The sequence below is a fragment of the Nipponia nippon genome, unplaced genomic scaffold (assembly GCF_047370975.1).
Source record: "Nipponia nippon isolate SJK-2023a ecotype South Korea unplaced genomic scaffold, ASM4737097v1 scaffold_1, whole genome shotgun sequence".
Classification (NCBI taxonomy): Eukaryota; Metazoa; Chordata; class Aves; order Pelecaniformes; family Threskiornithidae; genus Nipponia; species Nipponia nippon.
The window spans coordinates 136,727,356-136,745,479 of record NW_028262290.1 but is presented as its reverse complement, the minus strand read 5'-3'; the positions used below and the strand labels follow the sequence as shown (position 1 = coordinate 136,745,479).

General features: G+C 41.8%; 1 protein-coding gene across 2 annotated transcripts in view; it reads left to right on the top strand.

The window, feature by feature from the left end:
• The window catches only part of SCIN (scinderin), a 62,444-nt gene that overhangs the window by 18,465 nt on the left and 25,855 nt on the right, over nt 1-18,124 (top strand). For both annotated transcript variants that reach the window (XM_087774132.1, XM_009461171.2), the window contains exon 4: nt 11,209-11,358. In XM_087774132.1, coding sequence (XP_087630258.1) covers nt 11,209-11,358 — 150 coding nt within the window. The remainder of the gene's footprint in view (nt 1-11,208; nt 11,359-18,124) is intronic.

Below are 18,124 nucleotides of genomic sequence, written 5' to 3'. Positions count from 1 at the left end.
AAGGGAGCCTTTGGGACAGGGCAGGCAAGACAAGTGCAAGGCAGTTGCTGAGAAGGCTTTGTACAGGTCTGGAGTAAAGCACACCTTACCTTGTCAGGTGCTGCGTAGCGCGTCCTCTCCTGGCATAGCTGTGCTCAAGCCCTCACAGAAGCCATGGTCTTCTGCCACACTTCCCATCCCTTCCTTTTGGCTTGGAGGGTGCTGAGCTCTTCCTGGTATACCACCTGAGAGACACCAGGATGGGTTTGGCAGTTCTTGATGGCCCTAAACTGTCTGGCCTTGCTCTGTGCTGTCCCCTTTACCTCCAGATGCATCTCTCCCTGCATCACCCCAACCTCCAGTTATCTCCCCTTAGCCACATCCCTCTTTCTTCCTCCATCACCAAGACAAATCCTCAAAACAGCAAGAATCATAGAATCGTAGAATCATAGAATTGTTAAGGTTGGAAAAGACCCTTAAGATCATCGAGTCCAACCGTTAACCTAGTGCTGCCAAGTCCACCACTAAACCATGTCCTCAAGCACCACATCTACCCGTCTTTTAAATACCTCCAGGGATGGAGACTCAACCACTTCCCTGGGCAGCCTGTGCCAGTGCCTGACTACCCTTTTGGTGAAGAAGTTTTTCCTAATATCCAACCTAAACTTCCCCTGGCGCAGCTTGAGGCTGTTTCCTCTTGTCCTATCGCTTGTTATTAGGGAGAAGAGACTGACCCCCACCTCGCTACAACCTCCTTTCAGGTGGTTGTAGAAAGCAATAAGGTCTCCCCTGGTCTCCTCCAGGCTAAACAACCCCAGCTCCCTCAGCTGCTCCTCGTAAAACTTGTTCTCTAGAACCTTCACCAACTTCGTTGCCCTCCTCTGGACACGCTCCAGCACCTCGATGTCCTTCTTGTAGTGAGGGACCCAAAACTGAACACAGTACTTGAGGTGCGGCCTCACCAGTACCGAGTACAGGGGCATTATCACTTCCCGGGTCCTGCTGGCCACACTATTCCTGATACAAGCCAGGATGCCATTGGCCCTCTTGACCACCTGAGCACACTGCTGGCTCATGTTCAGGTGGCTGTCAGCCAACACCCCCAGGTCCTTTTCTGCCAGGCAGCTCTCCAGCCACTCCTCCCCCAGCCTGTAGCGTTGCATGGGGTTGTTGTGACTGAAGTGCAGGACCCGGCACTTAGCTTTGTTGAATCTCATACAGTTGGCCCCAGCCCATCGGTCCAGCCTGTCCAGATCCCTCTGTAGGGCCTTCCTACCCTCCAGCAGATCGACACTTCCACCCAACTTGGTGTCGTCTCCAAACTTACTGTGGGTGCACTCGATCCCCTCATCCAGATCATCAATAAAGATATTGAACAGGACTGGCCCCAGTACTGAGCCCTGGGGAACACCACTCATGACCGGCTGCCAACTGGATTTTATTCCATTCACCACCACTCTCTGGGCTCGGCTGTCCAGCCAGTTTTTAACCCAGCGCAGAGTGCACTTATCCAAGCCGTGTAGGAGACGGTGTCAAAAGCCTTACTAAAGTCCAAGTAGACAACATGCACAGCCTTCCCCTCATCCACTAAGCGGGTAACCTTGTCATTGAAGGAGACCAGGTTAGTGAAGCAGGACCTCCCTTTCATAAACCCATGCTGGCTGAGCCTGATCCCCCAGTTGTCCCGCATGTGCTGCGTAATGGCACTCAAGATGATCTGCTCCGTGACCTTCCCCAGCACCGAGGTCAGGCTGACAGGCCTGTAGTTCCCCGGATCCTCCGTCCGGCCCTTCTTGTAGATGGGTGTCACAAGAAGCATGAGAGGGCATGGAAAATGACCATGGAAGGGAAGGGAAAAGATTAATCATTGTGCCATTCGGTGAATAACATACAGACTGTTTCCCAGGCTATTTTAGTATTGTCCAGACGCATATGCTAATTTAGCTTATATATGTATATTTCTGATAAGATGTGCCAAAGACTTTCATCTCTTTTGTCAATTTTCTTAGTGATTGGTTTAAAGTGGGAAGGAAACTTATTGGTATTGTGAAGTTCACCCTACGTACATTGGTGTACACTGATGATGTACAAAATGTGAATGTTGACAGGTGTTGATAATTTGGGTAGTTACCAAAACATGGAGCAGAAGTAATGAGAGTAGTAAAACTACATTAAGTGATCAGCTGATTTTACTGAAAGCTTCTCAACTCAGTTTGGGAAGCTCTGCTGTATGAAGGGTGTCTAAAGTTGTATCCTTAGTGATCAGCAAAAATATTCTTTACGCATTTGTTCAGAATGAGCTTTGTAAAATGTAAGACTTGGTTCTCTCTGGCTGATTTCCCTCCTGATGGGACGCAGCAGCAATGTTATGAGCCAAGTGACTGCAGAGGGCAGGGAGAGGGCTGCGTACCACTTGGCCTCCTGGGAGAAATTAGGAGACAGTTGTTAAAATAAGGGGTGGGGGGGAGAGGAATGTGTGGTAAGTACCAAGCAGTTCTGAGCTTGGGCCTGATTGAGGCTGGAAAATTTTGTCAGTACAATCAAAGTTCTGCTAACGAAACATTACCCTTCTTCCCAAAGGAAGAATGCAGACGGTGAGGTGATAACTATATCTCAAGTTAAGTGAAGGCTGAAGGTAAACTGCACTCAGTTGTCCATCATTCCCATTCCTATAATGGTGCTTATAAACTGACTTATGAACAGCCAAGAGGTTGCTGGGTTGAAATTTAAGAGTCTGTGGTGTGCTTAAAAACTACTTGTGCCATTCAACAATCGATGTATGTACTTCTCAAGGGCTCCATGAATCACAAGTGAAAATTATGATGTTAGAACTTAAAAGTATGAGACTGAATAAAGCTGTTGTGATCATGTATCTGTCAGTATGCTCCTACTTGAACTCCTGACATAATAGGTATGTCAAAAGGATTGCTGTCTTGAACAAAGACACTAGAAAAAATACATCAAGCAAAAAGGCTGGCTTTTTTATGACACCTGCTCTTCATAAAAGCTGTTAACTTGCTATAGATTAAATTATGTTTACAAAAAGAAAATTAACTTCTACTTTATAACAGTAAAAGGCCAAGAGGAGAGATACTTGCTTTATGACTACGGGGTATGATTCAGCATCACATTGCAACCTTAAGCACAGTTGTAGTTTTGCTTGCTTCTGTAATCTCCCTGCCTTCTTTCCTGCACTATCCCTTCTAGGTGGCTTTGCGTCTCTTCCTTTAGAGAAACCAGTTCACAATCAGCATATTAATCACTTTAGTAAGGTTACTGTTTGGGAATGAACAGGACTGGAAGAGCAGATTCTTGCACGTTGGCGTTCATCACTGTAAGTTTCTCTTTCTAGTTGCTTTTCCTGGCACTAACAACCAACTAGTTATGTCCTTTTTCTATGTTTTTCATTCACGTGTTTCTCCTACAACTAACCTCTTCCCCAGTTTCCCCCAGCTGAGAGTTAAACTATCACTTGTACTGTAGCAGGGACTTGCCAAACAAGTAGCAGAGCTTGAAGAACTAAACTTCTTCAGTTCTTTATTAACTTTATGGACTTACTAACAGCTTAAAAATGTGGTTATATCTATGCATACTGTATCTTAGTAAGCAAGCATCTCATTTTTCTATAGATCTGTGAACGAGTTATTTTTACAGCTCCAGCAGTGTAAACTCCAGCATTCTGGAAATTGTTATAGTCCCAAAGTCATCAGATGGAGAAAAATAAATATTAAACCTCCCCCCTCCCCCCCTCCCCCGCCTTCAGTTAGAATATTCAGGATATGTAGTTTTCCTTCATACTTTACGGACTGGAAAGCTTCCCCTCGCCCCCACTTGTATGCAGAAAAGTGGCTGAAACAGAGACCATCAAGTGGACAGGACATACATGTATGCACAAGGATTCAGATAGGTTACTTTACTTCCTGATGCTGTAGGAAAATTCAGACGTTTTGCTGCTTGAGGTGCTGTTATTTAGAACGAATATCCTCCTGGTACTCACCCTTTAGTGCACTGTGGTATAGCAACAGCTGTTCCTAGAATATACTGGCAAAACAGGTGTGAGAGGAAAAATGAATGTAGTAAGTGTATGACTGTGGTACATCTGACTTATTTTTATTCTGACAATTTGTTCCATTTGAATCAAGTGGGAGACTCCAAGACTGGTTACAAAGACACTGTTGTAATTATACCAGGACCAGGCTTGTGGTGGCCTCAGCAGTATTCTGGCTGAATGAATTCAGAGTTTGTTTTGGATTATCAAAACTCCACAACTTTCAATGGTTCACTGTATTACAGTTTCAACAAATTCAAAAGGCAGGTTTGATGAATATGTGCAATGATTTTTTTTCTTCTTTTCCCTGCCTGTATTAAGAATTCAACAGGCAAGACAGGAAAAAACATTGAATATTTTAAGGAGAAAAAAGTCTCCAGAAGCCTCTATTAACTTGGTTCAATCCCAACATTCTTAATATATATGTCAGTTCCTAAAAAAACTACATGTCAGTGAACTGACCACAGATGATGTATCCTAGTCACTTTTATTCAGTTTTACTGTTCAGTTATTTTCCCCACCATTTGGACTTTGTTTTCTTGATTTAGCACTCTTTTTTTACTTAAAAAAAAAAAAAAAAAAAAAAAAAAGCTCCACACTCTTGCTTTAGGGCTCTCTGGTTTATTTCCAAAAACTTGGTGTTTGAATTACAAACACCAAGGTAATGTGCATTTGTTTTACAAATACTTTTACTGAGAATCGAAGGCATTGGAAGCATTTCCATTGATTGCAGTTCATATAAGAACTTTTTTCCAAGTCTGTTTGTATTTGTATTGGCATTTTTCCTTTATGTCTGTTAACTTTAATTTAAGAGGCTAGACTTTAACAAAGAACAGTTTCAGCTAAAATGAACTCTTGCCTTATCAGAACAGCTGTTTATTAATGACCATGAAGAGAATGAATGGAGTCTCAGCTGAGTGCATGCCAATTATTTTGATAGTAGCATGACAAGTTATGTATAAAATCTTTGCCAATATTCGTGCATGTTCAATCTGCCTCTAGCTTTGCTAGTTTTTTTTCTACTTCCCTCAAGAAGTGGTATCTTAGGTTCACTCAAATGTGAGCGTTAAGAGTGCAGGCTCCTTTGGGCACTCCTCCGTAACAGCTTCTCTCCTCCTGACTCACCTTTCTTTACAAGCCTCATCAGCCTTTCTTCTACCTACCCACTGTGAAACCACTACAGTGGCTTTCTGTGATGTGGTTCTTTGTCCAGGCTCTGATCTGCTTCTATCTAATAAACAGAAGCAGCTAAGCCAAAGAGAAGAGAAGAATTAAGGCAGTAATAACTTTACAAACCTTTTCTTGCTTTTAGCCCTTTTGTAGGAGTTGTAGGGGTAAAGAGAACGTGGTATGGTGTTTCACATGAGTGAGCAGATTTAGCTGAAGGCCTTTTTTTGCACTAAGCCCCTCTGCTTCATAGCCGTGCCTCTGTACCTAATCTTGCGGTTTATAGGAACAGAAGACAACATCCTGACTGCCATACATTATTAAGTCAGCATAAGTTACGTCATGTTGATATAACAGGATCCACACTACAGATTTAGCTGACTCTCAACTAAAAGCAGTAAGTTTTTTTTTTTTAATTGAGGTACAATTACATTCTGGGAGCATGTTCTGGTGTAGATGCGGGTAAAGGTGGACAGGTTTAGGGTGCATCAGGGCCTGCCAACAAAGAATGGAGGCGCACCAGCTTGCAATACTTGGCTTAAAGTCTTTCCTTAATGAACGCTTAATTTTTTTATTTTAATATTTTAAGATTAGTGAGACTTAATCACTTAAACATTTCACTGTTCTTTTCTATGAAAATTGAAGTTTCGCAACAAATTTGCGTCAAATTAGAGTTTTGAAACCTATTTAATTTGTTTAGGTTTTTAATGTCTCTTCATGTAAGAGAATGCAAATCAGCAATTACAGTATGGGCCTGGAAATTACTATATATTTCAACAAAGATATAGGTTTAAAACACTTGTATGTTCAGGACATGTTTGTAACTAGAACAAAGCTGTGAGTTCTTCACAGATTTAAGCTTCTTGGCTTTTGCTTTCATTGTCCTAGCTAAGATTCACAGAAAAGACACCAGGATGCAGAGTGTATTTTCATTTGCCTCCGAACTGAGCAGGCTGCCAGTTGAATACAGAGGTGGGTATGTGTTAGAAGGGAAAATTTGTTTTTATGTCACTTGTGAAATAAGGCAATGTTTTTGTTTGTTTTTCCTTCTCTTGCTCTACATGCCATTTGGGGCTGGAGCAGGAAGGCAGGAGGTGTACTTTCACAAGCCCCCTCCATACAGGGAGAAGTGCCAAGGTACTCAGAGTTACACAGGAGCCATGCATAATCATCCTGCCACACACTTCTGCATAGAAGCTAAATGTTGGGTCATTTTTAATGTGCTGTAGGAATCTCATGTGACTTGCTCAAGGTCACTCTGCAGGCGAGAAGCTATCAGGAATAAAAGCAGTGAATCCTGCTACTCTATAACTAGAAGACCAAACTGTGTCCCCAAAACATGCAGACAAGGAGACACCTTGCTATGACTGCAGCGTGCATGGCATAGACCTAGTTTGCCTTCCCAACCTCCCTCAGGAGCTCTAGGGTGGTCATTGTGATTATTCAAGACAACATTTTCTCACTCTCAGCTGCTAATTGTTCCACTGTGATCTGACAAGTATATTGATACCAACAACCATTAATATCAGGTAGCAGAATAGCTCTCTTCCATAGCATCTCTCTCAAACTCTGTTAAAGAGATTAAAAAAAATAAATACTGCTAGTACAAACTTCTGAAAATAAACTGGGCTTGGCACAGGAATTACTGATGAATGAAGTTCCTTTTTTTTGAGGGGAGTGAACACTTGAAGTCTATTTTCATTTTAATGGAAACATTTTTTGTCAGCCCGCCAATTCAAAATAAGGTTAGCAAAACAAGCCTAAAAATAGTGAAGGTGTAGTACAGCTAAGAAATTGTGAAAGCACTGAGTGAGCTAAAGCTAAATACCGTATTATGGCACTAGGTGAGCACTTTATATATATATATATATATATATGTCTAAAAATAAATACATGAATAATAAAATACAAGCCAAAATCTCAGTGGTCTGTTGGACATGGTTAAATAAGTAGCTGACTGTATTTCAGGTAAATCCAGATCTAAATAGTAGCCTTGGCAAGAAGTGGCTTTAACTTTTAAAAATCTCTTTTTCTGGCTTTAAATTGTTAAAAACTCAATCTGCCTAGAGATTAAAATGGGTGTTAGATCAGGAAGACAAACTTGTAAATATCTAGCTGAACTTGTACCATGAGGCCTCAAAATTAGATATATTTAAAAATAATTGAGAAGATGATTTTACTTCAGAAGAGAAAATTAACTAAATCTAAGCTCCTGAAAGCTTATAGCACTGAGTGCTTAAGATATTTGTTTAGTGCTCGTAGTAAATACAGTAAAATATTATTTACTTTGGGACACTTTCATGACTTGTGGCTGCTCACTTCCTTCTATTAGATTATACAGTACGTGAAGTTTAGCTTTCAGAGTTTCAATAAAGAATACTGTCTTTATTCTCTAGTGCTGAAAAGAGTCAGATTCTTGTTTCTCTAGCTTTTAAAATCAGTATTTTTTTAAATAACCAGGGAAGATGGAGCTCATAGGAATGGTGTGGCTCATCCATGTGAACTCCAGATCAAGGATGTTTTCAGACACTGCTTATTCATTCAAGTTTTTTTACACAGCAGGAGAAAACATTACCACACAAGGTTTCTCAAGGTTACAGCTAACAAAATTTCATATTTATTTATTTTAGTTTAGGATAAAAGTATTTAGACGACATTGTTTTGTGGGAATGTCTCTATAGTTTAGGAATGTGGACTCCATAAGGAAAATAATGAAGTCTGCAAATCAAAAAATCTGAAATCCATTACTGTAGATTTTTAAAGGTCTTTTTCCTTCCTCAGCCTGATTTGAAGCCTAGAGCCAGCGGACTGTTGGAGAGCTCAGTTTAGTCACTTGCTGACTGAAGGCAAACTGGGAGAATATGCTGTGAATGCGGGGTAGCTAGGGTGCCCTGTGCAGTGGGACCTTTAGGAGATGCTAAGAAAAGAAAATGTGAATTTATTGTCTGAGAAGTAAAGGTCTTTGTAATTTGCAGTGACCATTTAAGTCTCACAATATCCTTTGTGGTCAGTACAGTAAATACTATTCATTTTGTAGATAACAATACTTGTTTGAGGTTGCATGGCCAGTTACCAAAAGACCAAGAGAAGGCTGACACGTACAACTGGAACTGAACTCCCTCTGGGGAGGCTGCCTGGGGGGACAGGGCCGCTGCTCAGGAACTGGCTGGGCATCGGTCAGAGGGTGGTGAGCAATGGCATTGTGCATCACTTGTTTTTAATGTTCTTCTGTCATTATTATTATTTTCCCTTCCTTTTCTGTCCTATTAAATTGTCTGTATCTCAACCCACGAGCTTTACCTTTTTTCCGATTATCTCCCCCATCCCACTGGGGGAGGAGCAAGCAAACAGCTGTGTGGTGTTTAGCTGCCTGCCAGGTTAAACCATGACAGCAGGATACACACTGAGATAAGGCAATAGCTGCCTAACCTCTTCAGCTAATTCTCTATATTTTTCTTCCTCTTCCTTATTGCTTCTATAGACTGTGGGAAATAAAGAATTCCTGTTTATTGCTCCTATATCTCTAGTGACTCCTGTTTTCTCACATAATTTCAAATAAGCTCAATTAGTAGGAGGTAGGCCAAGAGGAGAATGAGTAAGTTTGAGTGCTGAAATTCTCAGAAACTAAAGGAGTCTGTGTTTTGGAAAGTCTCCCAAAATTTGGGAGAAGATGGCTGAAGCAGTGCATGGCTATAATAACTATATTAAAAAATCTGCTCTCAAGTTGAAACTTTTGACTTTCTACACACTCAAGGCAGTCTTTCATTAATTTTTTAGAAAATTCTGTTTCCCCAAGTATGCACAGGTATTTTCTTTTCCCATGGAGGTGTAGAAAGTCAGATTTAATATAAGGTTCAGACCTGAAGCCAAGTGTGCCTCCAGATTCTGGATACTTAGTAAGCTGACAGTATTTAAACCAGAACTTGGAAGCAGGTTTTTTTTTTTCCTGTCTTAAGCCTACAGTCAAGTTGGTAAAGGCAAGCTGAAAACCTCACAGCTTTCATTGCATAACATCTGCAAGTTGAAAGGGATCCAGTTCTGGGAATTTGTGTAATCCTGACGTAAGCTTAAAACTTCGTCTTTGAAGGATGCTTCCAAAGGGAAGGGAACTTGGCTGTGAGATCACTGAGTTTGGGGGTTTTTTTGTGTGTGTCCAAGCTGGTGAAAAGTAAATATCAGAAGTTACTAGCGCTGTTTTGCGTGCCGACAGCATCAATGTTAACTGTCTTCTGAAAGTTTGCATCTGATAGTACTGAGAAGCTGTACTTCATCTCTCACTTGTCTCAGGCCACCATTTCCAGTACTATTAAATAACAGTAGTGGTCAGCTGAAATAGCTTAAAAAGCTTTTTTTGAATGAAACAGGTTTTCTTCCAAAATCTAAGTTTTGTAGAGTTGTATATACATTGTAAAACTAAGACCCCACTAATTTACTCAGTGAGGGCTCCGATTAAATCTTTGTTTTCTGCATTGTACATGAATGCAAACCACTTCAACCTTTTTTGAAGTTGAAAATGACTGTGTACCTTTATTGCTGTACTATTTGGGCTATTTGATAGAATCATGTGAAGAAGAATCAAATTACTTTCTTCCAGAAGAAGGGAGGGGAGGAAAAAAGCAACCAGCCAAGCTGATTAATTTCCTTTGACTAGCTCCTTCCAGCTCAGCCTCTAGCGCCTCTGCAGCTTATGTTCTGCCTCTTCTTAGTAATTTGTATTGAGACTGAAATCTAAATTCTTTATTCTGAAATGCTTTGCTTTCAGGATGAATAATGGGACTTGCCAAAACTGGGGATCCTTGATCTGTGGTGTGACTGGGTTAGGTGACCTGTTCTGTTAGGAGGCTGGTTCTGTTGGCGCTCCTTCCTGAGAGGTGCCTTGGGAACATGCTCCATTCTGGTTGAATTGTGCTTCCCCTGTCATGTGCAGGGCATACTTGTTCACTACCTATTCATCCAGATAAGAGGAAGGCCTTGAAGGCCCGTAAGATGATATCTAAGAGTGGGCTACTGCCACCAGAGTGCTCGCTCCTCAATGTGAAGAGCCGTTGCTGCAGTGTCTGAGGAGCTCCTTGTAAAGGTGGCAACCAGGATGGGTGGGTTGCCCCTGTGGCAGCAGCTGACTCCTAGCTGCTGCATTTCCTGAATGGAGGCGTCTTTTACAGATGTGTGTCTTTATCTTAGTCAGTTCCTGAGGCAGGAAGGGGGACCAGGGATATGTTCATCTTCTGCTGAGGAGAAACTTGGTGGTTTAACTGGCCAGAAAAACTGCATATTCCTGATCTGTAAATCTTTAGAAGTAATTTATAAAGACATTTGTGATAACTACAGTTGGAAGGGCTTGCATTAATCTGAGGTTAATAAACTTTTATAAGCATTGGATCAGCTGTACACTGAGGAAAAATCTTCCACTGAAGAAGACTTTTTATTGAAAACACCTGTGTTATCCATTTGCACTTGAGCTGGTTTTGTGGTTTCATGCAGCAGAGTGCATGGCAAATATTATTATACAGCAAAAAGTCATCAAAATAAAACCTGGATTGAAAGATCTAACTTTACCTTTGAGTAGCAGATACAGCCAGGGTTTTCCTTGAGATTTTGAAATTACTTTGTTTCTTGCCACAGATGAGAACCAGCACTGCTGAAGTAGCATAGAAGAGGAACTGCCAGATATAAAATAAAAACAATTTGAAGTAGAAAATTTAGGAGTTTCAGGTTCTTTAGATAGCTGAAGATATATCTGTATTTGGGATAAAAATCAGTCGAAGCAAAACTATTCTGAGATCGAGTGATCTCCTAATATGTGGATGCTAAATTACATTACATAAATATCTTACATATTACAAATATCTAGGTGACTTAGCATATCTCTTCTGGAAAGTATTTCTGAAAGATGTAGCTTCACTGATGTTCTGATGGTTTAGATCCAGTAAGATAATTATTAATAAAATATTAATTTCATAATTTTGCTCAGTGTTGAATCTCATTGCTAATGTGTGTGCTTTTAATTATTTTAGGAAATCTATCAGTGGTGTGGCTCATCATGCAATAAATATGAGCGGCTGAAGGCTACTCAAGTTGCTGTTGGCATTCGGGACAATGAACGAAATGGAAGGTCTACATTAATTACCGTGGAAGAAGGGAGTGAACCAGACCAGCTCATAGAGGTATTGTAATATGCATACCAGTTACTGACATAGCTGTGAATAAAATGCATTTACACCTCGGGAACTAAATAGGATTGGGCTCAAACTTTATGTTCTTCAAGGAATCTAGGAACTCGGATTTAGGTTATGGTAGGCCAGTTTATACTTCTTTTCCCTCCTTATCCAAGCCATAGTAAGTTTATTGGGAGGTAAAGTCTGAGATAATCAATCATCTGAGAATACTTTTTTAAGAACTAAATGTTTGCTTTTTTGAATTAGCTGTCGGGTGACTGAATTAACAGCAGAGCTCATACCTGAACCACACTATCTGCTGCTCTGTATGAGGAAAGAGCAGCATCAAGGTGGGACAGCACCAAACGAGAGGAAGTACATAGAATTACTGTGTCTAGGATGTCAACACGTGTAGCAAATTGCATGGAGATGCATGGGGCCAAGCACACTGCTTTGCATCACCACTTCTACTACAAACCTGTATGCACCTAGCCTATAGTAACCCTAGTGAGACCCTTCCTCATATGTTTAGAAAGTTTAACCATTTATTCAAAAAACAGAAATCAGATTTCAGAACTGAGCTGATCAAAGTAGAGTGCAAAAAAAAAATTACTCAATTTATGGAGTTTTCAGATCTTGAAAAAATTATCGAGCACCGAGTTGTTGGAGGCCACATATTAATAAAAGCATTGTTACCTGGCATTTGCATGCTAAATTAAGCTTTTCCCCTTCATTCTCTAAAAAGAAGGAAGAAGGAAGCAGGATTATAAAGCAGTGCTTCAATAAAATGGAAAATGTACAATTAGAATATTAACTTGTACTTCATATTATCTTCAGGAAGTAATGCTAATGGTACATGCAGGTATGCCATTATTTTTGATGGTGCTTACATTCGGTTTTGTCGCATGGAGTATAACTAGTTATTGCCTAAGCAGCAAAACATGCCAGGTGCTGAGCCACCAGCCCTTGGCCATGCTAGCTGTGATGACACCTTTGGACGATCTGTCCACCTGCTTGCAAAGACTTTTTGCCTGTGGCTGTGATTGGAGATGTGGCTGTGCTCAGAAGTAGGGGAGGTGGCACCCAGTGCACCAGAGATTTTTGAAGGAAAAAAAAAACCAATCCTCTCTCTGGCTTTTTACTTCCTTGTACAGACTTCTCATACCAGCTCTGATGTGGCACGTGTTTTACACCTGTAATTTTTATGAAAAGAGCACAGGTTGACAATTGTAGGCCAGCCTCCTGCTCCTTATTTGAATCACAGTATTGGGTTGCAGCCTGCTGCGGGCCACAGCTTGGGAACCTGCTGGCGCTGTCCCCTGGCAGCAGCCTCCTACTGCCAAGCCCATCCCGGGGTTACCGCTCAAGGCTCTGCGTGGGGTTTCCAGTAAGCTCAAGTGTGAGTTGGGAGCATTGATCAGAACAGCTGCACTTTGCACCTCTTATCCGACTAAGGTACAGATGCAGATGCAAAGTCAGACTTCTGTGCTGCCAACAGCAAGGACGTGGGCCGCTGCAGGGATGGCTGTCAGGAGGCTGGCTGCCTCTTCCCCATGACAGGCTGTGAGCGGCAGGGATATGCTGGCCTCGCCCCTGCATCTGTTTGCCAGACTTTTTCAGCTGCGTGCAACTGTTGTTGTGTAGCAGCCTTGACACATGATTAAGAGCAGGAAAAACGCCAAGGCTGCATTTTGATCCTGTAGTACGTTGTTATTTTATCAGGGAATTAATCTTTTCTTCACTTGCTCAGCAATGTATGAAGAAGTTTCTGCTTTTCCTTTTGGCTGTGAATATAGAGGGAAGAAAAATGGGTAGTTCAATGCAAGTAGGTTCATGGCTCTTATTGCCACCACTGTAATGAGCCTACTTTGAGTGAGTTTGTCAGCAGCCAGGGCTTACCTTCTAGCCCACATAATGCTGGGTAGCCTTGCTTTTGGAAGTGCTGCTCACATAACGGGGTCTGCAGCTCAGCCGTGGCTGTCCCAGTCCAAGCTCTGAAATGTGCTGCTAGTAAGCCAGGAGAGTAGTTAACCTCACAAACATATTACAAGTGTTAATCCCTATTCCTGCTCAGATTGCGTCCAGGTCCTGGTATTCTTCATTTTGATATCTCCTTGCTGCCACAAAATTGTCTGTGACTTGCTGTAGTGCTTGCCCAGGCTGGCTACTCTGAAACTAGCATTGTGCTTGTTTCTTCCTTCTGCATCAGGAAGGATGGATTTTTGCCATCTCCAGCTTTCTTAGAAAAAGGTTGATTTATTTTCTAGTGAAAAGAATTATGTCCTTTTAATATTCATTTTGTCACCTGGTATGTCACTGAAATCAGAACGAGATTTCCTAAAATTATCTCCTCTGATAAATGTCAGGAATGAATTCTCCTCGTGTGAGCTAGAAATACATCTGCTTCTGGCTTAACCTGCTTGTGCAGCACTGCTAGAAAAGTGTTCACCAGGCAGGGGCTGACATACTCACCACGAGTACCAGCGTAAAGAGCCGATAGTGATCTTATCCCTGCGCCGTGAACACAGAGCCATGATTCCCAGCCAGTAAAGCAAAACTACACCCCACCACTGAGGCAAGACACACAGGCTCATTCAACAAACCCTGCCAGACTTCTCCTCTCCCGCTATGGGATTAGCAGAGGCTGCAGTGGCCATGCTGGGCTGGTGTTTCCTGGCCAGCCCGCTTGGCCACTGGGAGCTGGGGAGCTGGGAGCGAGGTGAACTAGTCTGACAAGGGCGATTGCCTGCTCCCAACTACCATTTTTAGCAAGGACCTGGGAACAGGATGGCACTGCTTGAATAATTTGCCCATGGGAGAGAACTGTCTGGAGCATGCTGTAGGGCTGGATGAATTGTGGTGGCAGGCCAGCATGATACAGCTCACTCGCCCTAGGAAAGGAGAGTGGCTAGAAGCTGGGTACGTGAGTAGTTTTGACAGTGGCAAGCCCTGTTTTCATCTGCTGTAGTGACCAGGGGCCACTTGGGAACACACAGTGACAGTCCTGTGCGCGCGCTCTGGAAACACAGCGTGTCTGGAAAGCTCAGACCTGCAGTGGGTGCACAGAAAGTCTCTCATTCTCATAAGAACTCTTTGACTGTGAAGACGAGGCAGAAACTTTCTGTGCAAGCACGTCAAAGGTATTTAATCTACCTAGTTTCATCTCCATGTTTGCACTTTAGGTGAGGTACTGACTGGCAGGTTTAAATAAGCAGTGCTGTATAGGGTTGCTGCCTTGGAAATTTAAAAAATAAACTGACCACCGTGGACAAATTGCTGCAGTTGATGCTCAGTAACTGTGCCTGGTCTCCACAGTCACAGCTGCCCATAGTAAAATTCACCAAATGCCAACTCTGCTCTGATTTTCACACGTAAACAGCTGGACAGAGTTACTCATTCTGCTGAATCTTAGGCCGGAAGGTTCAAATTGTGTTACAGGAAGTTTTTCATCTGCATGGGACCTCCAAAAATAGGTCTTAGCAATGCTTGAGTCAGTTTGGTTGTTCTAGAGTGACCACATTAGGGCTAGAGCTAACTACACTTCTTTTTTTTTCTTTAACAAAAGAGAACACTACATATATGGTTTCAAAGCTAACCTAGGACCAAAGTCTTGTAGCGTCAGTTGTTGGCCCTGTCGGAAACCCCCTTGGGCTGACTGCACCGACACTGATGCTTGTCCTTCTGACTGCTTGCAATGGTAAGCAGAGATCTCACAGCACAGTGTTTGTATACCCAAGAGATCACTGAGATCACCAAGGTCTGAGAGAGCAGCCGCAGTAACAGGTAGCTGTGCTCAGGATGGACAATTTTCTAATTGTACTTGGAATCTCTGTTCTAATTCTGAAGAGAGGACCAAACTGGGGAAGCTAAATTTTAAAAATAATTTTCCATGATCTCATTATTCAGCATTGTGGGAAATGGTGAGCGGGATGAGTGAATGACTGAGGTACTCTGTTTCCTTTCTCCAGTGAAGTTGTCCACTGTTTGGCAAGAGAATGTGTAAGCTGTGCCTCTGCTTTCAGAGCAATGGCGAATTGGAGAAACAAGGAATCAGAAATGTCTGGTTTTGTGAAGTTTTCTAGTCGTTCAGCAAGATGAAGCTGGTTGCAGTAATGCAGGAAACACAGAAATTCAGTTCTGAGGCACCCAAGGGAAAGATGCACAGCATCCAATCCTCCATGCGTAGCGCACCAACACCTTGATCTGGTATCAAAGCTCTAGAGATGAAGTAGGAGAGGAAGAGAGAGTATTAGTATATTTGTTTTACTATATTTGTGTAATTTGAAATATTAGATACTGTTCTGACTACATAGACTCATCTCCCTATGATAGATTTTAAGTATCTCAGGCAGTTGTGACAGTCTGCAAGGTATAAGAGCCAATGAAAAAGTAAGATAAACTGAGTTTTAACTAAACTAAGTATTGAGCCTGCATCTGTCCCTTCCACTTAATCATGAAGTGCTCAGCTAATGCTTTTCAGGATGGTTCTTGTTTTCTATGCAGTCAAAAGTGTCTGATTCTTACGACTGTTTTATTGTTTCCCCACAAATGACTCACTTAAAACTGAAGCTCTTGCTAGCCTGTGATTGCTGCAGTTTTTACTGCTGAGGCTTTTGGCTTTTCTTTCATTTTTGTAAAGGTTTTTGATGTCATGGCTGAAACAATGAAACCTGAGAAATGTGACTGCTGAGGTATAAAACAACAAGAAAATGAAGGATCATGTTAGTATGCATCTTTGAAATTACTCTTCTGCCTTTAAGCAAAAAATGCCACAACTTTTGCGTACTCGGCATTTGCAGTTGTCATATGCCTGGTTTTGTTAGAGTTCTAGTGGCCTTACAACAGGTGAGTGCAAACTCACTTGTCATAAAATACTTGTGTAAATATTCAGCTAGTTTAAATATTGAGCAACAGAGGGAACCTCTTCCTCCTTTCTGATAACGCAGCCTTTCTCCTCCCTCCTTTTTCTTTCAAGGTCCTAAGAAATGCTTAATCCTGAGAATTCCTGAATGCCATTGTGTTCAGTGATGATTGTTTTTGCCTGTGGTGTGAATAAATACTATGCACAGAGCTATGCAAATGGTTTGATGATATTACAGCCAGCCACACCTTTCTACCTCTGTAACTGGAAAGGGACTGGTTGCACTACATAGTGCTAACTCAGTCATGTGGATAAAATCTCAAGAGCACAGAAAATAAGAAGAGCCCATTGCAAATGCAAGTTACAGAGGCTGCTTCTCTAGAGACCCAAATAATGTAAATATCACCACAACGTCAAGCTCCAGTAAACCTTAAATTAGCTGGAGAAGTGTCTAGGCATATGAACAGAAGAGCAGGACCACCCTCTCCTTTCTTGTTAAATTCAAGCCCTTAAAAATTATTTGCTACAAAACGAAGATCATTTCCAAGGGCAGCACAGTGAGGTAGCTGGGAAAAACTAAGGCTTGCTGGGACTTGTGAATAGCATAAATGGGTTTGACGGTGCAAGGGCATGCTTCTCTGAAGGAGCTAGGCAGGTTCCTGCAGCCTCTGGTCCTGTCACATGGACCATTGCATAAGGCTCGAAGAGCAGCGCGTGCCTCACCGGTTTGGTACCTGCTCCTTTCCCAGAGCCAGCAAGAGTATCACAGCAAGAGTTGCCATCACAACTCTGTAAAAGCAAAAATTGCTATTGCTGCTCTCATAACATTTGCATTTCTTCTTGTTCTCTTGCATTTGGTTGTATTATGAGGTCAAGTCATGCTAAGGAGAGGTTTATTTGTTTTGTGTACAGAGGAGTGGAGGAACAGTGGGGGTGAGGGCGACACAGGAGGAGGAGGCGTAATCAAATTCCATGCATTTGTTAGGGATTAAACAATTGTTTAATTGTGTAGCTTGTACACAGTTTTACTCAAATGCTATGAATTCATATGCTATGAATTGCATGTAACTATTATGGTCCAGCCTGACCTAGCAAGAAAATGCCCAGTATGAAAATACACTAATGAAGTCACATTAGGCCAAAATACGCACGGCTTTGGGAATATGTAAGCCAAAGTAGTATCTTTTATTATCTAAATTAGGGCAGTTCGAAAAAATGGACAAGCTTTCAGGGATTTCTGTGAAATAAATGCTAGAAGTTAATTTCAGTCCCAGGGCAGAGGCAGTATTGAACAGTCACATACAAAGAAAAATGAATGCATTGAGAGAGGGATAAGGACAATGGAAATTGTACCAGTTCCCCGTGCAAAAACTCAGCTATGCAGTCAGACACACACAGAAGTTAAATACATTTTCATGAGAATGCAAAGACTTAAGAAAGCTAATGGGCAGAAAATAGAAAGCTACTAGCTGTAGTTACTAGCTGTAGTTGCATAAGCTACTCAGATGAACAGACAGCTTTCTCAGGCTGCTTTGAAACTATGGGTCAAATTTACCCCTCAGGAAAACAAATACACTTCTTCACTGGAATGGTTTTGGATATATGCACGTGTCAGCAAGAACGCAATTTGAGTCTTCCCATTTTGAACAGTAAGAGTTTGTAGGGTGTGAATGCAAAATAGTCCAGGGAGAAAAATACTATACATGCTCATGCGCGTTTCACGGCAACATCTGTCCAGTCTGAGGAGTGAAAGTTTATTAATCATTACACTGCTTAATGATAATTTTTGATGGGCTATGAATGTGGATACAAAATACCCTTGCTCTGCAGGGAGCCAGTTTCAAGCTGCCAAAACCAGGAGTCCTGTTTTCTTTCTAATTACTGAGTGTATCTCCTTCATTAAGGACAGTCCTT